The sequence below is a fragment of the Suricata suricatta genome, chromosome X, assembly GCF_006229205.1.
Source record: "Suricata suricatta isolate VVHF042 chromosome X, meerkat_22Aug2017_6uvM2_HiC, whole genome shotgun sequence".
Lineage (NCBI taxonomy): Eukaryota > Metazoa > Chordata > Mammalia > Carnivora > Herpestidae > Suricata > Suricata suricatta.
Window position 1 is genome coordinate 33,923,046 of NC_043717.1, and position 26,615 is coordinate 33,949,660.

Sequence of the window (26,615 nt, forward strand, 5' to 3'; positions counted from 1 at the left end):
GTGTACCTGCAGCAGATTAGAAATAAAAACAGACCTTTACCACCTGAGAAGTGTATTTTTATAGCACATTTTGGGACTAAATACTTGTCATTCTCATTAAGTTGAATAATGTGAAATTTCACAGAATGAACTATTACCTATTTGTGTAGTGAATTAAGAGTTTTTTTCTATTGGTATAGATATTAAATAAATACCAGTCAGTAACTGGGAAGCATGCAGCCTTGGTTTAGATTCTGAGCCTGTTTACTCTTCTGTAATAAGAAAATATATCTGTTATTAGGGTTGTTCAGGAGATTTAAGAGCCAATGGTAAGCAATAATAGCATAATTGGTTAATAAATTAAGAGCAAGATATTAACAAGGGCATGTTATCACCAAAAAACAAACAAACAAAAACTGATGATAGGCATCCAGAGATCCTAAAATGGGTCCTCCCTAAACCTTGGTGCTTGCTGCAATAAAATAATAGTTTTCTGCATAAATGCTGGAGTAGAATCTTTTTAATAATTTCACTCTTTCTGATTCATGGAAACATTTCTGTGCAAATTTAAGTTCTAGGAAATTGTTTTTCATAGATTTGAATTAAAACACATAAGCCTATAGCAGTAGTGTATTTATTTTGTATATTTTAGTCCCTACTAATGTTCAAAAGTGTGAACAGTGTTTCATGCATATTTTTTAAAAGCTTCTGTGTTTCAGTTTCTTCTTTGAAACAAGTTTTTGAATTATATTTAGGAATGGATACAGCAGAACAATATCTTATCCATAGTACTGCGAGATAGTCTGCATCAACCACAGTATGTAGAAAAGCTAGAGAAGATTCTTCGTTTTGTCATCAAAGAAAAAGCTCTGACTTTACAAGATCTTGATAATATCTGGGCAGCACAGGTAAGGAATTTCAGATGGTGGCTATTTGGATTCTAAAAAGAAAGACATTAAAAACTAATAGTACTCATTCTGAAATGAGATGAAGGCTTATATTGTTTGACTTGTAGTATGTTTAAATGCTCATCATTTACAGAAAACCTGTCAGGAATCTTTTTTACTAGCCAACGATATTTTAAGTATATTTATCATTTACTGTATGTTTGGTACAAGCTGGCAATTTATAGGTGGTTTTGTTTAGTATTGACTACAAATTTTTGACTGAAGTTTTTCTTTTTTTCCTTTTTTTTTATCATTTATTTTTGAGAGAGATAAGGAGCCACAGAATCCCTAGCAGGTTCACACTTTCAGCATGGAGCCTGATGTGGGGCCTGAACTCCTGAACCATGAGATCATGACCTGAGGCAAAACCAAGAGCCAAACTCTTAACCGAGACTGAGCCACCCAGGCGCTCCAGTATTTCTTTTATTTATATGATATTACATCACATATTGTAGGTGGTTTTAAATAAGATTCCAACAATGGGGTACCTGGGTGACTCAGTCAGTTAAGCGTCTGACTTCTGGCTCAGGTCATGATCTCCTGGATCTTGGGTTCAGGCCCCACGTCGGGCTCTGTGCTGACAGTGACAGCTCAGAGCTTGGAGCCTGCTTCACTTCAGATTTTATATCTCCCTCCCTCTCTCTCTGCCCCTCTCTAACTTGTGCTCTGTCTCTCTCTGTCAAAAATAAATAAAAACATTTAAAAAAATTAAAGTCAAACAGCAAAATAATAAAAGGAAGGTTTCTTGAAAGAATATAAGATAGCTGTAATTGATTTCTTCATAAACAATGCAAAGAAAACTTTAATAGAATTAAATCAGTAGATTATTTATTAAAGACCTATAATAAGCTAAAGGATTTATATAGCTTTTCTGAAATATAAGTAAATGTTTTTGGTTTCAGAGCTAGAAACTAGGTGATTTGATTATCTTGAATGCAAGTTTCTACTTGGATCACTTAGGAAGTATTGTTGAGTTTTAGATTACAAAGCTTTGTTTTAGAGTCTGTAGAAACCAAGAAAACTTTCAGTTTTCCTTTGAGTGCTTAAGGTTCCAGTTTTGAAAGAAGATCATTGGTGTGCATTATTGTTCTACTGGCAATGTTAAAATTGGCACGTTAAATTCAATAAACTTCAATAAAGACTAACATGAATTTCAGAACTAAATATTAACCATTTATATCAAGGAATTAAGTTGTCAGATTTCAGAGGGCAGTTCTGAAGCATTTAAAATGTTACGAGTTTTCTTATGGTACACACTTAGGTGAAGATGGTGGGAATAGTTTCTTAATTAATCATAGGTGTCAGCAGACAATATACACAACTTACCTGCTGTCCAGATACTCATATGCTGTTCTTTGGTTTTTCAATAGGCGGGGAAACATGAAGCCATTGTGAAGAATGTACATGATCTGCTGGCAAAGTTGGCATGGGATTTTTCTCCTGAACAACTTGATCATCTTTTCGACTGCTTTAAGGTAATAGCTAGCATAGTAAGGTAGTACCACTTCATTTTTAATAAAATTAATTCATTAGATCTGTAAGTTGCTCTTAGCCAATATATACTTCAGTAGAAATTATTAAACAATTTCAGGTATGAAGGAATGGGTAATTTTTTCCCAATAAAAACTTAATGTTCATTTTTATATTAATAACCATCATAGATAATCTTCTTTAAAAATTTTTTTCATGTTTTATTTTTGAAAGAGAGCATGACAGGGGAGGGGCAAAGAGAAGGAGACACAGAATCCGAACCAGGCTCCAGGCTCTAAGCTGTCAGCACAGAGCCTGACATGGGGCTTGAACTTGTGAATCATGACAAAATGACCTGAGCTGAAGTCAAGACACTTAACTGACTGAGCCACCCAGGTGCCCCGTAAATCAGGAATCTTTTAAATTCAGGTTGTCAATTTGGATTCCATTCCCCTAGCAGTTTCAATTTTTATTATAAGGTTCAAGTGCACTGTAGAACTTACGGGAAGGATGACTAATTGTAATGAAAAATGAAGCATCAGTAACAAGGATTACTAATACCTTGGTATTGTGGAGTGAAATGCACAGGCAAATGTAAATATAATTCATAAGGCATTCTAATAGCCCCTACAGTCATACCTGCATTGGTATTATCATGTACTTTTTAAGGCCATATTGGGTAGTAGTCTCTACAATTGGCTAGTGTTAGGTTTGTAAAAACTAAGATAGGTAAATTTGTGGATTTAAGAACATATGACCTGGGGTGCCTGGGTAGCTCAGTCGATTGAGTGTCTGGCTTCGGCTCAGGTCATGATCTCACGATTCTTGGGTCCAAGCCCCACGTCAGGCTCTGTGCTGACAGCTAGCTCAGATCCTGGAGCCTGTCTTCAGATTCTGTGTCTCCCTGTCTCTCTGACCCTTCCCTGCTCGAACTTTCTCTCTCTGTCTCAAAAATAAATAGAACATTAAAAAAAGAAAAAGAAAGAATATGTGACCTTATGCAATGTTCACAAGGTGTTCTATTAACAACTGGCATTAGAAGACAAAAGTAGCATAGGGAGTGGGGACTTGGGTGTCTCAGTCAGTTAAGCATCTGACTTTGGCTCAAGTCATGATCTCTCGGTTTGTGAGTGTGAGCCCTGCTCCCCCCCCCCCCCCCCCCCCCCCCCCCCCCCCCCCCCCCCCCCCCCCCCCGCTCCCCCTCGTGGGATTCTCACCCTCCTTCCTCCCTCCCTCTCTGTCCCTCACTTTTGCCTTTTGTCTCTCATTAATTAATACAAAATAAAGTAAGTTATACTGATTGGTGGTACATAAGTTGATATAGTCACCTTTGAAACAGATTGATATTTCTTGAAAAGTGAAATTTCTTTGAAATTTCTTGAAAAGTTTAGAAATAGACCCAGCAAGCTTCTGGAGTGCTGCTTACCATATGTGTTTTCTTTTTTTATTTAAAAAAATTTTTTTTAATATTTATTTATTTTTGAGAGACAGAGACAGATCATGAGCAGGGGAGGGGCAGAAAGAGAGGGACACACAGAATCAAAAGCAGGCTCCAGGCTCTGAGCTGTCAGCACAGAGCCTGACGTGGGGCTTGAACCCACACACTGTGAGATCATGACCTGAGCTGAAGTCAGACACTCAACCAACTTAGCCACCCAGGTGCCCCTCCATATGTAATTTTTGACCTGAGTAATAGTTACACAGGTTTTTACATTATGTACTTTAGTAATGCTATATATTTGTACCTTTCTTGATGGTGTATTTCACAATAGAAGAAAAAAGGAATTACTGGTTTCCACCGTGTTTACACCAGTTAAATCTGAATTGCTAGGTAGGAGGTCTGGGAGCATTCTCAGTTGAATCTTCGGCAACATTAAAGTTGTAAATCCTTGCCTTATGGAAAAATTCAGTTTGAAATCTATCAAAGGCAGCTGAAGAAAAAATAGAGTCTATTATCATGGGTGCTCTAAAGTTAATTGCCATTCATTTTTAATCTTTTTTTTAATGTTATTTATTTGTTTTTGAGAGATAGAGACAGTGAGAGCAGGGGAGGGTCAGATAGAAAGGAAGATACAGAATCCTAAGCAGGCTCCAGGCTCTGAGCTGGCCATCAGCACAGAGCCCGACACGGGGCTTGAACCCACAAACTGTGAGATCATGACCTGAACCGAAGCCCGACGCTTAACTGAATGAGCCACCCAGGCACCCCTCATTTTTAATCTTGAGATGACTTCTGAAATGGCGCAGTATGTGACCAAGGATGGCCATGATAGAAGAAGGAAAGAAGAGGTCAATTGTTATTACGGCCCCTGGGCCCTCCTCTTCTTAGGATGGTCGAAATACAATAATAGTCTAAATGTAAACATGGTTCTATTTGATCTTTTTCCTCATTGACTTAGCAGGTGTTTAGTAAGCACTTACTATTTGGTAACAAGCATTGTGTTCTGATCTCTTACAACTTTTCTACAAAAGATGAGTCCAAGGAAGCATGAAGTCCTGGTCACTTTTCAGTTCTTTATGGACTGGAACCAAATGATTTCAGACTAACTGATTAGTCTGAAAGTACCTGTATATTTGCCCAGTTTAGTTTTTGAATGTTTTTAGTTTTTTTTTTTTTTTTAAAGTTTATTTACTTACTGTGAGAGAGAGTGAATATGAGCTAGGGAGTGACAAAGAGAGGTGGAGAGACAATCCCAAGCAGGCTCCATGCTGTCAGCACAGAGCCTGATGTGGGGCTCCATCTCATGAACCTTGAGATCATGATCTGATCCAAAATCAAGAGTCAGATGCTCAACAACTGAGCCATCCAGACACCCCTCATTCTTTATTTTTAATGTTTGTTTGAACTAGGATTCATACTTCGTATTTGGTTGTGCATGTCACGACTTTTATGTCTCTTTGAATCTATACTTTCCCCCTTCATTTTTTCTTCCATGCCTTTTGTTGAAGAAACTGGATTGATTGTTGTGTTGTTTTATATCAGTAGTATATAGAATAGAGGTTTGGGGTTTTTTTTTTTCCTTTTGCTAGAATACATACATCATAGGTAGTCATGTGCTCTTTATTCAGGTGGCACGTAATGCCTAGTTATCTTTCTTTTTAAGATGTTCTTAATTATATCTAATGTTTTAGTTTTTTTCCTGTATCCTGAGCAGTTTCCATATTTCATAATTTTGAGGGGTCTAGGAGGAATTAGAAGTATGCACTCAAGTTGTCTTCAGAGATATCCTTATTTGTCTCATTGTGAATGTGTAATAATTCTATTGAAAGGATCTGCTATAATTTACGTAGGTATCATTATTTTGTTTGCCTTTAGGTTGATTTCACTTTATTTTCCTGTAAAGACTCATTTGCAACTTTATGCATATAGCTTTTTTCATATTCTTCAGCAGTATCCGTGACCTTTACCAGTTAGTTACCACCATCACACACATCCCATCCAATCCCCATTGTATAAACTGGGCATTTGTAAAAGTACCATTTTCAGAGTGCCCCATCTCCCCCATTGTATATACTTTAAATGAGTGTTATATCTTCTGAATTGAAATGCTACTGTATCATTTCTGTGTTAAGTTAGAAATAGTTTTTATTGGTTAATATCAGACTTTGCTACAGCTGTTTGTTTTCATGCGTAATGTACAGTGCTCTCTTACCAGCATTTTAAATTTATTATAAACGTTTTTATATATCAGGTTATCTTTGCCATCTTTTAATATAATTTTAAAGACACAAATAACAGATTGAATCTAAAGCAGTGATTTCCAATAGTCCAATTCTGCACACCTCACCCAACCCTCAGAGATACTCAGTGGTATATGGAGATAATTCTGGTAGTCACAGCTGAGAGGAGGAGTGTCTACTAGCTTCTGGGTAGAGGCCAAGTATGCTACTAAATATCCTACTGTGCATGGGACAGCTCCCACAACAAAGATTTCTCCAGCCTCAAATGGCAGTACCAAGGTTGAAAAACCCTGGTCTTAGATATTTAACTGTAAATAGAGACCTTTTTTTGTCCTCATGTTTTAAGTGTGCCCTATCTTACCTCTCATATATCATTAGAATAATTCTGTGCTCAGCTGTGTTTTAATCAGTGATGGGCAAAAGTGTTTTCATGTCATTTAAATTTTTTTCTAGGCCAGTTGGACAAATGCAAGTAAAAAGCAACGTGAAAAGCTACTGGAGCTGATACGTCGCCTTGCAGAAGATGATAAAGATGGTGTGATGGCACACAAGGTGTTGAACCTCCTGTGGAATCTGGCCCACAGTGATGATGTACCTGTAGACATCATGGACTTGGCTCTCAGTGCCCACATCAAAATACTAGACTATAGTTGCTCACAGGTAAGATGTGCTTTCTTTGCTCACTTTTTCTGACCCATCACCTTCCTTATTAGGATGGCTTAGAAACAGAATAGTTCCTGATCTTTTTGACATTGTCATTTTTGAAATGACTTTAAAGAATTAGCTACTTCTCTTCATCTAGGTCTACCTTCCTCTTCTTAGGTCTCTATGTCAGAATTTTGTGTATCTGAAAAATATTTAATCTCCTTGAGGGAAAGACAGTATAAAAAAACATTATATAGTGGTAGAATTGTCAAATGCATGGTGCTGAGGTGTCAGTTTCAAATAGACCATAAAATACTAAAGGTGATGAGGGACTTTAAAGGTAAGAGAATTTGGATTTTCTTTGCTCGTGTGGAAATTAAGAAAAATTAATAGAATTTCCTAAATAGTAGACCATTTCGAGCTATGGCTGTGAGAAAGTCACACAACTTCCCTGCATTCTTTCTGACTTGTAGCGTGTTAACTATAATGAAAATTGCTGAATGATTTTCCACTTGTTAAAACTATTTGCTACACCAGTGAACTGAAATTTAGATCAGAGCTAAGACAGTAAGTTCAAGTAGGTGTATGTGATTCATATGCTCTTCAGTTTACTATACTTGCTTATGATAGTTCATTAAATATTCAGTATATCAAATGCTAATAATTTTCAATTTATATTATTTCAATTAAACAGAGTCAATATGCTCAAATAATTAATCAAACTTAAAATTGTTAGGTACAGAAACCTGTATTTCTAATTACTATTGATTTAGGGAAAGGGATAAAGTAAATAAGGTCTGGGAAGTAAAATATATTTGAAATAATTAGTTGAGTTTATAATACTTCTGTAACTGTTCTCCCTTTATCTTTTTGTGTATATCTTGATATGTCCTTAGTTTGATTTTTGGTGAAAAAACTTTTACTTCGTTGCCATACCATTATTTTTTGGGTAAAATATAAATTTTCAGTGTCGCTCATTGTTGCTAAAATCAGTCCATATAGAGTAACAGTTGGGGTTATGTGTTACTGCTGAATTTTGTTACATGGTATAATCCTTTAAAACAGTTCACTTTTTGTAGTTTTGGTAGTAAATGTGAAATAAAAATACATTTAATGCTGCCTTTATTTAGTAGTGAACTCTTCACTGCAGTTACTCTGCTTCTGGTGATAATCTTATTTAAAAAACAAACAAACAAACAAACAAACCTGTTTTCTAATTGAGTATGACCTGTCTAAAACTTTGAAATTGTTTTAGGATCGTGACACACAGAAGATCCAGTGGATAGATCGCTTTATAGAAGAACTTCGTACAAATGACAAATGGGTAATTCCTGCGCTGAAGCAAATTAGAGAAATTTGTAGTTTGTTTGGTGAAGCCCCTCAAAATTTGAGGTAAGGCTTTTAACAGAAAATTTCAATATTTTTATTTTTGTATTTTATTGAAAAGAAATCACATTGTCACTTGGTTAAAGCAAAATTAGAGTAGGGGAGAGGGTGACAAGAGGCTAAGAGAAGTTTTAATTTGGAACCAAAAATTCGTTTATCATATCCACATCCTTGATTTTGAGAAAGTAAGCCACAATTAAGTGATAAGCATCAGAATCTGCAGTATCCTTTATTACTCATGAAAGATGACAAGATCTGGTTTAACAATTTTTTATTGATTTTAGCTAAAGTTCTATTAAATAGTGGTCTTATATCTTAAATGCTGAATTCTAGTTACTGGAATATTTTTTCTGGCATTTTGTTTATAGAAGCTAGGACGCTTGATGTGAAAGGTTAAAAATAATGTGCAGAGAATATTTACAGTGGGGTCAGCATTCTAACCAATCACACCAACTTGTAAATATTTAGTAATAGAAATGTGTTTTTCATAATCTGTAAAGTTAGATGATTGCCAAGGCCCTTTGTAGCTCTAGATTATTTTTGATTATGCCTAGGACAAAAAGTTCATGTGTGTTTTGGTTTTAATGTTTGAACTTTGTCTCATTGTTTTCTGAAGGCTTAAAAAGTGATAGGAAACTAGAAAAGCTACGGGGATAAACTGTGAAGAAAACCCAGATATATGTCTTGGTAACAGTACCATTTATTTGAGGGACATATTTTGATTTGGAGCCTCTGTACATAATGTCTTTTTGCCTTTCTCAAGTGCATTAAATTTATTGCCGATTATTTTACATACTCTCCCAGGGTACAGTGGCTTCATCTCCACCAGAACAATAATGACTGTAAGAGTTTATTGGTTTCAGTGAAGGTGGCAGAATAGGTTGGAAAGGAACTAGATGACTTGTTAATGATGACCTTTGGGCAAATGTGGCTACAAACCAAGTGACCCAGAATGTACCTTGAATGGTTAATAAACTTTTCTGAAAGCATTTTCTTTGATCAAATTATTTACTCCCAATTATAGCACAATCTTTGTAGTGCTAGTCTTACAAAGGTTATGTTTCTGTTTTATAATTTTGGAGATAATCCTGTAAACTGACACAAGTGTTTGGTACTTCTGTAGTACAGGAGTGGAACTTGGTCATTGAAGTGGACTCACATGTTGTGAGATGGGAGAATATTAATGTAGTTTCCACGTAAATGAGTATAACAATAAATGTCTTAATTTTTGAACCATTATTTTCTTTTAAGTTCCTTGATCTTGTTATTGAAGTTAAATGGCCAAGAGTGTAATTCTGTAATGAACAAGAAACCATTTTAAGTTTTTAAATTAGTAGCTAAGAATTTAGATTGTAGAAGCTCTTTTGATTACAACAGAGTTTAATTGCCTAATTATATTGTTAAGTTCTTCTCGTTTCAGTCAAACTCAGCGAAGTCCCCATGTATTTTATCGCCATGACTTAATCAATCAACTTCAGCACAATCATGCCCTAGTTACTTTGGTAGCAGAAAACCTTGCAACTTATATGGAAAGCATGAGACTGTATGCTAGAGGTATGTATTATAAACTAACATGAAATATGGGAAAAAACAGCAATTTCTCAGCATTTATTCCACCTTAGAGATGACACCACCTATATATTATATGCAAGATAATTGGTTCTATTAACTGTGTTCTTTATGAGCTTATGTTCCACTTTTACTCTCAACTTCTATTCACCCTAAATTCCAACCCAGCACTTCAAAGCTCTCCTTATTAAATTGATTTCTTTTTCTTCTTTGTGACTTCGGCCTCCTTGTACTACGATTGGTTGCTACCTTCTTCGGAACGTACTTGACTTGTTCTCAACCTTTGTTTCCTTACTACCACTACCTTTATTTTTTCTTCCAAGAAAACCTGCATATTATAGTTCCTTTATAATCCTAAGTCCACATTTCACAAGTGTTTCACTCTGTGAATTAGAAAGTTCACAAGAATAATGAAGTGAAGCTATACAAATCTACATGTTTACGTTGGTTTTCAAAGTGTGAATTTCTTTAAATGTGTTAGGGTAGAGTTTCCTGAGGTTTCAACAGCCAGTTTTTAAGTTTCTGTCAGTTGTGTCTCTCTGTGCTAGAGTACAGATTGGTCTTTAGTATGTATTCTCCAGTCTTGTATGCCCAGCTTCGTTCCCATAGCCATAGAAAGGAACCTTTATACTACCAGTGCATAATGGTTACTGAACATACTACTCCTTTAACATGTTACATTAGGTAAGAGTCTGCAGAATCCAATAGTATATATTAAAAATGATTTTTTTTTTAAGTTTATTTTCGAGGGAGAGTTGGGGAGGGATCGAGAGAGAGAGAGACTCTCAAGCAGGGTCAGCACTGTCAGTGCAGAGCCCAACACAGGGCTCGATCCCATGAACCATGAGATCACTACCTGAGCCAAAATCAAGAGTTGGATGCTTAACTAAGCCACTAGGTGCCCCAGAAATATTTCTGATACTCCTCATTTGAAGAGTAAATTGGATTCTTGGCAGTCTTGAATAAAATCCCAAGATGCTTATAAATCATAAGATTTGCCTAACATTTACAGGATATATAGTCCCATATAAAATTCAAGTCAGCGTAATGGAAAAAGGAAGCAGCTCTTCAGGTATGCCTTCCGATTGTGTTGACTGTTTATTCTTCCATGTTACCTCCTCTGGGCCAGCTGAGTCCTCCTAGGCAGGAGACTATACAGCTAGATAAGCAATTGCAGCCTGAGGAGGCTGATAGATACCAGGCAATGATCCTTTATAGTTTCAGGCCCGAGTTCCTTATAAGCATAATAGAACAATTAGAGTAGTATAGGCATGTGACCATGTGATTTATGTTCTGTATCAAATGTAACCAAAATCTAAGAAGCACCGGAGGTTTGCATGTAATATACTCAGTCACTCGAGCATCTGGGCTGAGTTTAACATAATGCAGATTCTTTGTTATGCTCTTCTCTCTTCTTGCTAGTACAAAGTCCTCACAGATGCCATTGCAGGCCTTCCCCCAAAATGGAGCCATATAAATCATAATGTGCTGCAATGCTAGTTTTTATTTACTCCATTTGTATGTGATGTTTCAATTTGTTTCATTGCCAGAGATTGAGTACTGTGCTGTCGGGAGTCGGGAAATGATGTTTCATGTGCAATTCTGCCTCACTTGGGTTTCCAGCTTCGTTTTAGTCCAGTTCCATATAAGTCATTGCCTCATCTCCTGCCTCATCTCAATTTCATTGTCACAAGAATGTTTTCAGTTTTTAGTTTTCCCTCCCTAAGTTGCCTGTAGTTCCATAAAATGAGAGGTATGACTCTTCACAGATTGTCTTGTTTTGATAAATGACCTAAACATACTAGGCATATGCCTTTCGGCAAGTTGTGTGAGAACAATGCATAGCACATAGTAAGCACTTGAGATTTTGTTATTGATGTTCCCTTGAATTCATTGACACACCTTCTGTTTTTCTTAATTTTGACAACTTTTCTTCCTTTATAGTACTCCTGATTAACGCATTAATCTTTGAATATAGCGGGGGGGGCGGGGGGCAAGTACTTTTTACGACTCCTACGCCAAATAAGGTTTTGTTGTTGTTGTTGTGGTTACACAATAAGCTTTTTTGCAGCATTAAGTCACTTCTGTGATAATATCAACCATGACTTTGTTAATTTGAAATTCTAAAGTAAGTTACAACCTTTGTCTCTGTATAATAGAAATATTCCATAGATCTTATTAGGTATGAAATATATTATTTAGAAGGATAACATCAAGCTTTCAGACTTTACTGGTAGTCTTAATTTCTGATAACTATTACATCAGTATCACATATTTGTCCTGCCCATGTTTCATGTCCACCAGCATCTTTAGCTTTGGAATAAAATGTTTTCACAGTACTTTGGTCAGCTGATTCTACCTCCTGTTTTCTTTATTATTTAGATAAACTTAATGAATTAGAATTCTCTCCAGTATTTACTCATGTATTTCTTTTATTTTTTTTAATGCTTGTTTATTTTTGAGAGAGCAAGAGAGAGAGAGATGGAGCACGAGCGAGAGAGGGCCAGAGAGAGAGAGAGAGAGAGAGAGAGGGAGACAGAATCCCAAACAGTCTCCAGGTTCCAAGTTATCAGCACAGAGCCCAGTGCAGGGCTCAAACCCACAAACTGTGAGATCATGGTCTGAGCCTAAGTTGGACACCCAACCAACTGAGCAACCCAGGCACCCCTCATATATTCTTACTAGTGTTTGTGCCTTCAGACAATAGTGCTTACCAAGTCATCCTTTAAAGGTTTTTTAGTACATACAACAAAGTTAAAAACTACTTTTAAATTTAACTAGTTTTGCCTTATTGATAGGATTATCATTGTACTGACTTGAACGCTTGTTTATAATTTTGTTTACCATTTTTCCTGGTTTCTGGATAGAAGAGCCTGACATGGGGCTTAAACTCACGAATAGTAAGATCATGACCTGAGCTGAAATCAAGTCAGATGCTTAACCTACTGAGCCACTCACCCACTTCTGCATTCTATTGTCTAAGTACTACCACTTCCCATGACCTCTTTCCAGTTTCTTAGATCCAGTAGCGGCAGCTTTTAGGAACATTTTTACACATAAACCATTTCTTCATGAGTGTCCTTTACTAACAGTGCTGTGTGTTAGGGTCAAATTCTAGTCTAGATTTTTTCAGCTTTGGCTCATTTCTACACAATAGCCATGAAATACAGTTAAATTTATGTGGGTTCTTTGTGATTTAAAAAAAAACTAATTTAGTATCCATTTCATAAATGGCTCATAGCTCTCTAGAGTAATGGTTATTTCCAAGGTCTATGTAAGGAAAGTAAATATCCTCCCAGCATCTTACTTTAGAAATTTAGAAAGGGCTTAAAGGATCTTGTTGATGTGTCAAAAAAAAAAAGGAGTTGACTCTTTCTGGCCAAAATAAATAAAACTAATTGAGCCCATTAAGTAAACTGTAGACCAGTCTATGCTGAAAGAAAAGGAAGTACCAACCAATATATGTGGAACATGTGATGGTCATAAAAGACCAAGGGACGAGGGATTTAATTTTTTGAGTGGTGGGAGTAAGATGCTCAGTGGACCTTCTCAACAAAACAACGATTTCACAGAAGAAAAATTTTAAGTGTTCATTGAAGGTATCTGGGAATTGTCCTAAGGGGTTACAGAAAATGTGGTAACATTTATTTTTAAGAAAATCTTTTGAGAAGAACAGCTAGATTCTAGCATTTGAGCCACAACTTGTTCCCTCTCCTCACAGCTGCCAGTCTAATGCTATGGTTCCATCATAAGAAACATAAGCTATTGGCATTTATTATCTTCCCTGGTTATGTTTTGCAAAACTCTAGACAATCATGGTGGAAAGAACAGAGACTCCCTTATCCTGCTCAGTGCCTGCTTATAGGACAGAAGTTTTACTTTGGTCACGGCAGACTGAGAATACTGAATCTTTGATTACCCCACTGCAGCTTGCTCATAAGGTGGAAATTCTGCGTAGAGGGACACACCAAGAAAATCACCAGCCGCCACCACCACCACACACCAGTACGACTTATAGTGCCAGAGGTATCACTCTGGGAGAAGCTTCCTGCTATGTCGTCACCAGCCCCTGTGCAGTGGCACAGAAATTCTACCCAAAGGGAGAGATAGAGACTGTGAGGATGAAGAGCCCAGCAGTTAGGCTTGAAGGAATTTACCTTATTTGGACAAGAGCATTCCATTCCCAAGAGCATTATTAAAACCAGTGGAAATTTTGGTGAAGAGCAATTAAGAGGGTGCTTATAGCTCCATGTACTGATAATTGATAAATGAAATAGCAGAGCAACCAAAAGTTTAACAGATTTTAGAGACAGACAAGATGAGCCCTTCTGGGAGCAGTTAACTCTAGGGGGTCCCTAATGTTCTGCACATGTATTAGGTTGCACCTACTCAGAAGCAATCAGAGCAATTCAGGGACAAGTTGAAAACATTCTTGGGGTGCCTGGGTGGCTCAGTCGGTTGAGTGTCTGGCGTCAGCTCAGGTCATGATCTCGCAGTTTATGGGTTTGAGCCCCACATCAGGCTCTGTGCTGACAGCTAGCTCAGAGCCTGAAGCCTGCTTCAGATTCTCTGTCCCCCTCTCTCTCTGTGACCCTCCCCTGCTCACACACACACGCGCGCGAGCTCTCTCTCTCTCTCTCTCTCTCTCTCAAAAATAAAACATTAAAAAAGAAATTCTTAAGTCCACACACCATTCCATTAGCAAAAGTTGTGAGCTTCACTGGCTCAACTACTTAAATTCAATTTCTGACCAAACACTCAGTGAATAATAAGCTACCTTGACTCAGGGACAGCTCTTAGGAACCCAGGCTTTTAAAAGGAAAAGGAAAACCTATCCTTGTAGTTAAGAAGACTATGTGTCATTCTTAAGACTGTACCCTCATGAGTGGGAAGAAAACATCCCAGGTACTAGTAGCCTTTAACTGAATGTGGGGCATAAACAAACTCCTTGAACTGGGATGGTAGCCTCCAAGCCAGTCACATCCACTGGTAAAGGGTAATAATCTAACTAGCCAAGGGGACTTAATTACAGCATTCGACAAATAAGGGGCTTATGTTGAAGCAGGAACAGCCTACAAGTAGCAAGACTGAAAGGTAAAGGGAAAAACACTGTGGGTGAGATAGACCTCACGGTTAGTTCGGACTAGTCACTAAATAACCAAGCAAACAACACCAACCTGGGAGTGAGTGGGTGGTGTCAAAAAATTTAGGTTGTTATAATATAGTTAAATATCCAGATTTCAACAAAAATATTAAAGGTGTTCTCTATATATACATGTATATGTATGTATATACATACATATGTATCACAGAAACTGCCTCTGAAAGGGCCCAGATGGTAGACTTTGCAGACGAAGACTTGAAAGCAGTTACTACAAATATGCTCAAGGAGCTGTATGAACTTGTATCTAAAGACTTAAAGGAAAGTAATCGTGACAGTTATATTTGAGAATAACCGTAATGAGAGAGAATTTTTTCTTTAAAAGAGAAAGTATCAAATGGAAATTCTAGACTTGAAATTTGGTACAGGAGCTGAACAGAGCTTGCAAGCTTGTGGAAGACTCGATCTGAACTTGAAGATTGATGAATAGAGATTATGCAATCTGAAGAACAATGAAGAAAATCCTGTGGAAACTTTTAGTTCCATTGAGTACCAACATGAATACAATGGTAGAACTGGAAGGATATGGGGAGAGAGATAAGGGAACATGAAAAACATCATCACCAAAGACTTCCTAGATGGATTTAGAAACCTTAACCCAGGTATCCAAGAAGCTTAAAAAATGTCAAGTAAGGTAAAAGTTAGACCCAGATACAGGCACTTCATAGTTGTAAGAAACTTTAATAAAAGTTTAAGAGAAAAAGGACTCGTCACAAGGAAACACCAATAAAATTAACAATTTGTTTCGTAGAACATCAGTAACTAGGAGGCATTGGGATAAATATATGAGAAGTACTAATCTTATGAAAAAATGAGTACCAAATTGTTGAAACTGGAGAAGCAATTAAAGTTTTAAATAAGCTTAAAACCAGTAAAAAGATGAATAAGTAACAAAGAAATTCCAGGACCAGATGTTTTCCTTGGTGAATTTTAATGAACATTTTAAGAATTACCACTAATCCTTCACAAATTCTTTCAAAATAAAAATAAAGGAACATTTCCCAACTTCTCCTGTGAAGCCATTATTACCCTGATACCAAAACAATGCAAAGACATCAGAAGGAAACTACAAGCAGTATCCCTTATATGAGATACAAAATCTTTACCAAAAAAAGACATATCATGACTAAATAGAATATGTCTTTGGAACACAATGTTGATTTGACACCCAGAAGTCCAGTTGTGATATACCAAGAGAATAAAGGACCAAAACTGTTCTCTTCTCAGTAGGTGAAGAAAAAGCATTTGACAAAATCCAATACCTTTTCATTTCAAAGTCTTTGAACAAACTAAGAATAGAAGGTGACATTATCAACCTGATGAAGGGCATCTCAAAAATCTCCTAACTTCATACTTAATGGTGAAAGACTGGCTGCTTTCCCCCAGGATGAGGAATGAGACCAAAATATCTATGCTAGTGACTTTGATTTAATACTCTGTGGAGGTGCTAGGCTGAGCAACTAGGCAAGAATAGGCATCCACATTGGAAGAGGTAAAGCTATCTGTAATTAAATCAACACTTTAATGTGGAAATCATAAACCACTAAAATCTGTTAAAACTAATAAATGTGTTAAACTAGATTGCAGGAATTAGGATCAGTGTACAAAGGTCAGTTATATTTGTATGCTCAGCAATGATCAACCTGGAAATTAAAACTATTTACAGTAGATTTATAAAGTACGAAATACTTAAGAATAAATTGAAGAAAAGCACAAAACTTGTTTGTACATTTTAATTATTTTTTTAAGATTTTATTTTTTTTCTAAAGTAATCTCTACAGCCAACGTGGGGCTTGAACTCCTAACCTTGAGATTTAGAGTCCTGTGCTCTACTGACTGATCCAGCCAGGCTCCCCCAAAACTTGTACATTTTAAACTCTGTATAGTAGTTTGGCTGTTTGGCTGACATATAGTACTTCCCGATTTTAAAACTTAATACAAAATAAAAACAACACAGTGTGGTACCGACATAAGAATAGATGTATGCATCAGTGGAATATAACTGATAGTCTGGAAGTAAATTGTTAAAATTTATGGTTAACTGATTTTTATAAGGTTGTGAAGAATATTCAGTGGGGAAAAAAGTAATCTTTTTTGATAAATGTAACTGGGAAAATTTGTATATGCACATCTAGAAGAATAAAGTTTGATCCCCTTACCTCACACCATACACAAAACTTAAAATAGATCGTAGGCCTAAAAGTATAAAACTCTTATGAAGAAAATAGAAATAAATCTTCATGGCCTAAGGAGGAAAAAGGTGATTCATTGGACTACATCAAAGTTTAAAATTTAATTGCTTCAAATGGTCCATCAAAATGACATTTACATGACATTTGGAAATTTCATTTAAAAAAGAAAGTAAAATGACAGTCCAAGAATTGGGGGAAAGAAAGCCCTATATCTAATAAAGGACTTCTATCCAAAATATATAAGAACTCTTATAACTCAACAACTAAAAGACAATCAATTAGGAAATGGGCAGGATCTGTATAGACATTTCTCCAAAGATACACGTATGGCTAAAGGCATAAAATAAATGCTTAGTATCATTAGTTATTAAGGAAATGTGAATCAAAACTACATTGAGATCACGCTTAGGATGACAAAAATGAAAAATGTTTAAACAGCTCAGACTAACAATCATTGAGTTTTACATTTTAAATGGGTGAATTTCATGGTATTTATGTCTCGATGCTTTTTCAAAACTGAGCTGCTTTTATGAATTTATGAAATGGACAATAGGCAATTTGCAGTCAATAATGACAGGAACTAGTTTGTTAGCCTTAGGTATAGCCACTTGAGTTTAATTTTGTCTCCTCTAATATCTCCTGCTTTTGTCAGTTGGATGCGACAGGAGTTAAAAATGGATCATCTTTGACTGCGAGCTAGAGCTGAATGTTTACAAGGAAGACCACTGACCATGCTATTTGTGGTCTGGTAGCCCAGAGTCTCCTCTGTGGTGCCCTATAAAGTCTCTCCCTTCCTATTTAGCATGGAGGGATCATCTTATTTCTTGACTATTCTTAATTATTGTTTGATGTTCATTGCGTATTTTCAAAGTTCTAACCTGTGTTAAGGTTCTCAGGGATTTTTTTTTTTTAAAGGAGGCTCCATGCCCAATGTGGAGCTTAAACTCAGAACCCCAAGATCAAGAGTCACATGCTCTACCACCTGAACCAGCCAGCTGTCCAGGGTCTAGTTCTTGATAAAAGTGCTGGCACCTACATAAAAAGGGGATGGGGATATTAAAACTAGTGGGTACAAGTTTGGGAAGAAGCAAGACACTTAACATAGTTTGAAGGCATCTCCCCCCTACTTAATACGAAGAGAAAAATAGTAACTTTACACTTTGACCAAATGGTCAAACTCAACTTCAGAATTGTATCAAGTGTTGATTATAATGTGGTTATATAAGCAAATGTCCTTGTTATTTGGAAACATTTAAGTATTTAGGGGGTAAATAGCTATGTCTTCAACTGACTCTCATGGTTTAGAAAAATGACACTAACATATATGTGGCAACTAATGAAATTGATGGGGCGAAATGTAAACAACTGGTGAATGTGGGTGAAGGGGATACGAGAATTTTCACATTTTTGAAACCTGTGTTAAATGTAAAATTACTAAAATTTCCCTTGAAAAGGAACATGGCAAGTGAACAAAGCTTTGCATAAGCTCCTTTAGACAATAACAAAAGGCAACTGAAGTCCATTGATTATTTAGATATTTCAAGACTGATTCTCTGAAAAAGAAAATTTCTACATAGTTGAGAATTTGATATTCTATCCAGTTTCTTGAGAAACTGCTTTAAGTCTGCACAACTTTCATGGAAGTAGAGAGAATACGTGTTTAGGCCTTATGTTAGATAGCAATACATGTGGAAGTAAAAAGCGATTAGTCCTAATACATTGTGCTTTTTTTCACAAAAACATCAAAATCAGATTTTATTATTTTTTTTAAGTTTATTTTTTTGAGAGCGAGAGAGAGTCCGTGCGCACACGAGAGGAGGAGGGGCAGGGGGAGAGGGAGAGAGAGTCTTAGCAGGCTATGCACTGTCACCACAGCGCCCAATGTGAGGCTCAAACTTACGAACCATGAGATTGTGACCTGAGCCGAAATGAAGAGTTGGATGATTAACTGAGTAAATCACCCAGGCGCCCTAAAAAGCAGATGTTTTAAAACACTGTATATGTTCCATCTTTACAACAGGCAAAAGATTTTTTTCAGAGAGGAAACCTCACTAGTTTTGAAGAATTTGATGATTATTTCTGAAAGGTCTCCAACAATTAGAATTCTGTGGCAGTAACATACACGTACAGTAATGTCCATGATCTGGTATGCAAATACCAATAATTAATGTTAAAGGAAGTCACACAATTTCTTGTTCCTCTGTAACTTTGTACAACTTTCTGGAAGAAATGTCAGTGATTTCCTTGTGTTAGAGCACTCGTCAGAACATTTGTTTCATGTCTCTTTAGCCCCAAGCCACAGATCAGCTTGACCGTTTCCAGGTCCCACTGCTTTCTCCAACAAAAAACAGAAAACAACAGTCCATAGTGTTTTTAGTACAGTAGGTGCTTTTTAAGGGTTTTTTTGGTGGTGGTTGTTTTTTCTGTGGTCGTTCATTGTAAATACTGAGACTTTTCTACCCGTTGTATATTGAAATGAATGTAAAACCAAGGAGTTTACTAGCCTTTTTTTTTAAGAAGGAATTTGTAGATTAAGCTAGGCCTAACACCTACCCATGGTCATGATAGGGTAAGTTCTTTTGAATTTCTATATGAGACTGTTCTAGACTTTTATAACATACTGCTGGGAATAACTGTGATAATTTAGTTGTACAGAATAGCATCTTATGTTACTCTTAGGTAAATACTAGCAATATTTTAACAACTTTTTTTCTCCATGAAGGCAGTTTTCAGTATAACAGGAAATTGAAACAGTTTTGTCTTGCTGGCTTATTTTCCACAGACCACTTGGGTCAGTCTTAGGCTGTAATCAAAAATTGCTTTGTTGTATATATAGATAGGGCAAAGGGGCTATGATGAAGAATTATTTTTGATAGCACAAATCATTTTCTTTTGGTTATGTAAAAGTTTGTAGGGAAAATAGGAGATGGGTAGAAACCATCAATAATTAGTAAACTTTAGGTTGCTTTTTAATAAAAAGTTTAATGACCTCTTAACTGACTTAAATTTCCTTTGGTTAAATTTGGTGATGTGGTATCCATGTGTATAATGCATGATTTTTCTTAATTTGCAGATCACGAAGACTATGACCCACAAACTGTGAGGCTGGGAAGTAGATATAGTCATGTTCAAGAAGTCCAAGAACGGCTTAACTTCCTTAGGTTTGTTTTAAATCATCAGTGTTGCTCTCTTTAAGACCCAAATAAGCAATGCTTATTAGTTAATGTGCTGTATGGTTAGGTCTTTGTTAGATGACACCCCCTTAACTCTTTGCAATATTTGAAGTGAACACATTTTAAACTTTTGTATAGACTTCTGTCCTTAGAAACAAGTTTAGAGAATAAATTTCCATATTTTGACACAGCCAGCTGGAGAACTGTACTGACATTAATGGTATCCTAGTCAGTAAGGAAATGGAGTCAATAGGCTGCTGACCCAGCACCTCGAAAGAGTGGTTGTCTCCACTGGCATCTTGTTTATCCTAGCAGTGCCTGACAAAGGCCTTCTGAATGAATAACATTCTGATGGGGACAAGGAAAAGCAGTTTATTCCCTTGAACCAAAGCTAAATGTAGTCTAAGGCTGAATTTGAATTTGCTCAGGGATAATTACCCTTTAATGATTATACACTTAACAGATTTGAAATTGTTAAAAAAAAAAATGTTGATGATGAGTGGGTTTTTTGTGAATTCAGAAACCACAGGCTGGCAGAAGTGCTTATTCAGTTCCTAAGTGTGCTAAGAGAAATGCCCAGACCGTCAGTGCTTTGGGAAATTTATTCCATTTATTATTTTGATACATTGGGGAATTTTCTCCTGAGCTAAGTTAATTAGGGACTTGTTGATTGAACTCTGTGCGTATTTACTGGGAAACATTTACATAAATAGTTACATAATTTTAACTTGAGGAAAAACTCTAGCCACCAAATTTTAAGAAATTTGGCATTGGTTTAAAGTGAAATGTTTTTTTCTGTATGTGTTTCAATTTTTAACCACCTGGGTAGAAGTACCTGCCTCCCCAGATTGAGAATCACTGCTATAGTGAGTCATTGTTATTGATGGGTGTGTGTTGTATCCCTAAGGTTTTCTAGAACAAAAATATGGTTATGAGTCCTACTGTATTCAAGTTAGGAATCAGAGGACCTATTCTACTCCATGCTCTGTTAGTACCTGTCTACATGACCGATAGCAACACACTCCAAGGAAAAGAACCTCACATTATTTACTGTATACTTGGCCTATGTTAAACACTTAATATACATTTAATCCTCATAGCAGTGTGGAAGCAGGTATTATCCTTATTTGATTAATAAAAAAATGGAGATTGACGTGACTTAATAGCTTCTTTGATATCTCAAAGCCCTTACATATGGCATTGCACTGCTCAACTAGATCTATTTGAATTCAAGGTCTGTGCTCTTTATATTAGACCACTAATTTTTGCACATCTATCTTGGAGCCTTAGGGGAGCTTCCTCCAAGATTTCTAAACGAGCAGTAGAGATTTGATCTCCATTTCTCCTTTTTTTGCTTAGGAAAGTTTTCTGCTGTTGTACTTTAAAAAAACAAAAAACTTCGAAAACAAATTCATGTTACCAAACGGGACATTTCATATCGTATCTGTAAATTAGAAGTAGCAGGGTTAGTAGGTAGGACAAGGTGCTAGATATCCTCTTTAAGCTCAGCAGTGCCTTTAAATATCAGACCCTAGAATTGAGATTCCAAAATGCTTTGAGATAATGAGAACCTACTCCCATGACCTATAAGCACCTTACTTTATTACCAGACACGGAATTGTCATTATGTGAGCTAAAAATTATGTGTTATTCAGAATAAAGTGAGGTATTCCCTTTTTCTTTGCTTCACAGATAGGGCAGGTAGGGTGGATGGAGGAATGCTGAAAGAACACTTTAGATTTCTAAAGCAATAACAGAAGAGACTGCAGCTGTAACAAAATTCACCTTCATTGTCTTGATAACCAATAGTCAAAAAACTAAAAAGACCCAAGAGAGCATCACTGAATAATTGATAAGCATCCTGTTAGATATGTCATAAAATGTTTAAATCATATATAGGTTCTGTTTAATGTGGCCAGGTACTGAGTGATGCATCTTAGACCATCAGAAAGCATTAAAATTTAAGCAGTTTTGACCTAAATTCATTAATGAAATGGTTAGCTCTGAAAGTCACTTGGGAACTACCTCATTTTCCAGTGATGGCATATAAGCAGAATGGTAAAAGTCAAATAACCCATTAAATATAATTTTGAAATGGCGGGTTTCAAAGACCAAACTGTTCTTAAGTTCAGAAAACAAATATTTGATTCGGTTTAAGTTCAGTCATCTCACAGAGCTCCTGGCACATTGTAGGTACCCAGTATATGCTTGTTAAATGAATGAATACCTAGGGTGTTTTTGTTTTTTTGTTTTGTTTTGTTTTGTTTTTACTACAAGATGAAAGTTGAGGAATAAGTTTTTTAAGATGTCGCTAAGAATTGATATCTTTTTATCTGTAATTAAAATGTAATTATGACAGATTACTTCTGCATATACTGATAGATTGCCTTTCAGGATAAAAATTATGTACCTCTAATTGCTGATTTTCTATGTTTTTCCAAGATTTTTATTGAAGGATGGCCAACTGTGGCTATGTGCTCCTCAGGCAAAACAAATATGGAAGTGCTTAGCAGAAAATGCAGTTTACCTTTGTGATCGCGAAGCCTGTTTTAAGTGGTATTCCAAGTTGATGGGGGATGAACCAGACTTGGATCCTGATATTAATAAAGACTTCTTTGAAAGTAATGTGCTTCAGCTTGACCCTTCCCTATTAACTGAAAATGGAATGAAATGTTTTGAGCGATTCTTTAAAGCTGTGAATTGTCGAGAAGGAAAACTAGTAGCAAAAAGGAGGGCATATATGATGGATGATTTGGAGTTAATAGGATTAGACTACCTTTGGAGGGTAAGTGAAAAGTAGGAACTTTGTAAACATTCTTTCTGATGAAATATTTCAAACAGAAAGAGTCCATTTTGCATATAAATTACATATATATGCCAATTTGATGCTTGTCCCAGAAGGTTGTGGTAGTTCACTTTTATCTTACCGTATCATTTATCATTAGGTTTTTTCTTTTCTCTCTCTCCCTTCCCCTCTCCTGTTTTGTGACTGATGATCTTTTTTGTCTTAGCTTAGAATCTGTGTGTTCTAGATGTATTTAGAAATATACTGACCATATGGATTTTTCATCCCCCCCCCATGGAAATTATTCCTTTTTTACATTCAGTGTAGATCTGTTTCTTCTCCTTCATTGTTAATTTTACATTATTATACATACAGTGCTAAAATAGAGGATGGAAGTAAAGACTATTTAGAATGGATTACAAATGTGTACTTTATTGGCATGGTTTTAACGTGTGATGTTTTTAAACACCTGAAGGAGTAAAATATTACTGTCTCATTTTTCCACCGTTGTATTTTTTTATTAAAAAATTTTTTTCAATGTTAATTTTTGAAGGGGGCAGGGGAGACAGAGCCTGAGTGCAGGAAAGGCAGAGAGCCAGGGAGACACAGAATCCAAAGCAGGCGCCAGCCTCTGAGCTGTCGGCAGGGCTCGAACTCCCTAGTCGTGAGATTATGACCTGAGCCGGAGTCTGACACTTATTCAAATGAGCCATCCAAGAGCCCCTCCACTGTTTTAGTATTAAATTATATATGTTCTTGAGATAAAATGGATACAACATGATATTAGTTTCAGGTGCACAGCACAATGATTTGATATTTGCATATATTGTGAAATGATCACCATATGTCATTACAATCTTTTTCTTGTGATGAAAACATTGAAGATTTACTCTCCTAGCAACTTTTAAGTGCAGTACAGTATTAACTGTAATCACTGTGTTTACATTACATCCTCAGTACCTATTTTATAAATGGAAGTTTATGCCTTGTGACCACATTCACCCATTTTGTCCATCCTCCGGCTCTGGTAACCACCAATCTGTTCTTAGTTCAGTTTTTTATTTGTTTTTAGATACCACATACAAATGAGATCATGCAGTATTTGTCTTTCTCTGAACTTAACTTCACTTAGCACAGTGTCCTCAAGGTCTCTCCATATTGTGACAATATAGTATTAATATGTTATTTTTACTTTTAAAAATCTGACCTGTTCATAGCAGTTATATTGTTTTTTGGATATATTTTTCTGCAAGCTGTAGACTCTACTGTGTCATTTGATTTTTTTAAAACTTTTTCGTTAAGTTATTTTCAGCATTTTAAAACAGCCAGAACCTTTTTTTAAAATAAAAATGTATGCAATACTCCAAGATGTAAAACTGGTCGGACAAGGGAGAGCCAATTTCTTTGTTTCTGTTTGTGTTTTTTTGCTCATTCTCCCTGTGCGTCACACCCTTCCCATTTCCCCAGGCCTAACATAGGGGTACACCTCAAAACACTCAAACCCCTACAGTTCTGCACATAGTTTGAAAACTACCAGTATAATTAGATGAGTGATAAGGATCTGTAGAAATAGAGGGGGGGCATAGGGTGTCTTTTTGTGCTTAGCTGTACTTCATGTATCTTATATTTCCTTCTAACTAATTTGAATTCCTCCTTCAGTGTCTCACAACTTGGTTACAAAGTTGATTTGCAGGGTTCACTTAATATTGGTCACAGCATATTTTATTTTTAGTAAAATGTGTTTTGCATTTTATTACTCTTTTCAGTTCTTCTCACTTAATTTTACTTGATTTACTTGAGTATCAAAGTAAATATACCCTTAAGTTATGCAGCACGGTGTTGAAAATAATGGTTTTTCATGGATATGAAATATCCATATGTCAGTGGATATGGTTTGAATTGAAATGTCCAACTAAAATATTTCATGAAAGTTGTTTATATTTGAATCTTTTTGAACCTAGGTGGTGATTCAAAGTAATGATGATATTGCCAGCAGAGCTATAGATCTCCTTAAAGAGATCTATACAAACCTTGGTCCAAGGCTACAGGTCAATCAGGTAAGGATTGACATCCATGAAAACTTCTACAAATTAGAATTCTGGTTAAATAACTCTTTTTCTTACAAAATTTTTTCAATTCTGAATTAACTAAGTTGTTTTGTTTCAACTCTTAAATATGTACTTAAAATAGTCTGTATTTCCATTCGATAAAATGCTGTTTAGACAACATGAATCTTGTCTTGATATCTCCCTGAAGTGATTATTTTGAGTATAATCATGGCATGAGATATCAACTGAATTTCTTTTGATTCTACTACCTATTTTGAAGCTCATTCTTTTATCCTTGTTAACTGTGGCTTCCGTTGATAAAACGTAGTGTGTGTTATTATCAATGTAGGCATTGGTTAAATATGATGGCAGTTAAAGTATCTTGGACTGTATTTGGCCCATTATTTGTAGGTGGTGATCCATGAAGACTTCATTCAGTCTTGCTTTGATCGTTTGAAAGCCTCTTATGACACCTTGTGTGTTTTGGATGGTGACAAAGACAGTATTAATTGTGCAAGGCAAGAAGCTATTCGAATGGTTCGAGTATTAACTGTGTTAAGGGAATATATAAATGAATGTGACAGTGACTATCACGAGGAAAGAACAATTCTACCTATGTCAAGGTTTGTGAATGACTAATATACTGATTAATTATTTGGTATTTTTCCTAGACTTTTTTTTTCCAGGATCTATTTTTTGTTTGTTGTTTTTGGTAGGACATTAAGTCTAGTTTTCTCTATTTATTTATTGCTGTTCACTTTATTGCCTGTTAATCTTGCTAAGGATATTTTACAGTTGAAGTATTTTGGTGCTGTTCATTTATACAGTTAAAAATAATTGCATAGTCGTATTGGGGAATTAACTGAAAAGAACTCTTAAAGCTGCTTTTGACAGACAGCTGATATGGCAAGAAATATTTCCAAATGGTCTAATATTTCTGTTAAGTTGTCAACATTGAATAATTCAAATAGTACTTATAATTTAGAGATGTTTATAGAATGAGTGACATTAGTACTTAATTTAAAAGAGCTCTCATTGTTAACCATGAAATTATATATAAAGTTGCTTCTTGAATGTTGAGCTTTAGTTTTTCTATTGTTTTCTAATAAGATATTATCAACAGATACTATTTGGCATCTGGATTTTGATATTAATAATTTTTCAGGAAATACTTACATCTTTGCATTTTTAATATTCTCATGCTAAAATATCTTTCACATTTAAAAATAGTCTTGGTGAGTTGCACTTTAATGGCATTAAATAGTGTTAACTCAGGTCCTGATTTAATTTCTTAAAACTAGACATCACATTTTCTGCAAGCATAGGTACAAGAGTAACAATAGGACGATAGGATTGTTGTATTTTGAAGATAGCATAAAACATGTATAATTAGAGGACAATAGGGGCACCTGGATGGCTCAGTCAGTTGAGCGCCTAACTCTTCATTATAAATTTTTCTTTTCAAGATCCTAAAAATAATAAGTATCCCTAACTTTTTCTTGTTTAATAAGAAAATATCCAATAGTTTTATTCCTAGTTTTATTTTCTTTGAAAGAAGGCAGGAAATTCTGCTGATGAG

General features: G+C 35.8%; 1 protein-coding gene across 2 annotated transcripts in view; it reads left to right on the forward strand.

Annotated features, from left to right (window-relative positions):
• The window catches only part of USP9X (ubiquitin specific peptidase 9 X-linked), a 124,657-nt gene that overhangs the window by 43,815 nt on the left and 54,227 nt on the right, over positions 1 to 26,615 (forward strand). Inside the window, exons 11-19 of one of the 2 annotated variants that reach the window (XM_029930811.1) lie at positions 735 to 887; positions 2,297 to 2,401; positions 6,531 to 6,737; positions 7,978 to 8,114; positions 9,514 to 9,662; positions 20,104 to 20,191; positions 22,646 to 22,988; positions 24,950 to 25,045; positions 25,448 to 25,659. In XM_029930811.1, coding sequence (XP_029786671.1) covers positions 735 to 887; positions 2,297 to 2,401; positions 6,531 to 6,737; positions 7,978 to 8,114; positions 9,514 to 9,662; positions 20,104 to 20,191; positions 22,646 to 22,988; positions 24,950 to 25,045; positions 25,448 to 25,659 — 1,490 coding nt within the window. The remainder of the gene's footprint in view (positions 1 to 734; positions 888 to 2,296; positions 2,402 to 6,530; positions 6,738 to 7,977; positions 8,115 to 9,513; positions 9,663 to 20,103; positions 20,192 to 22,645; positions 22,989 to 24,949; positions 25,046 to 25,447; positions 25,660 to 26,615) is intronic. The other variant, XM_029930812.1, reaches the window with a different exon arrangement.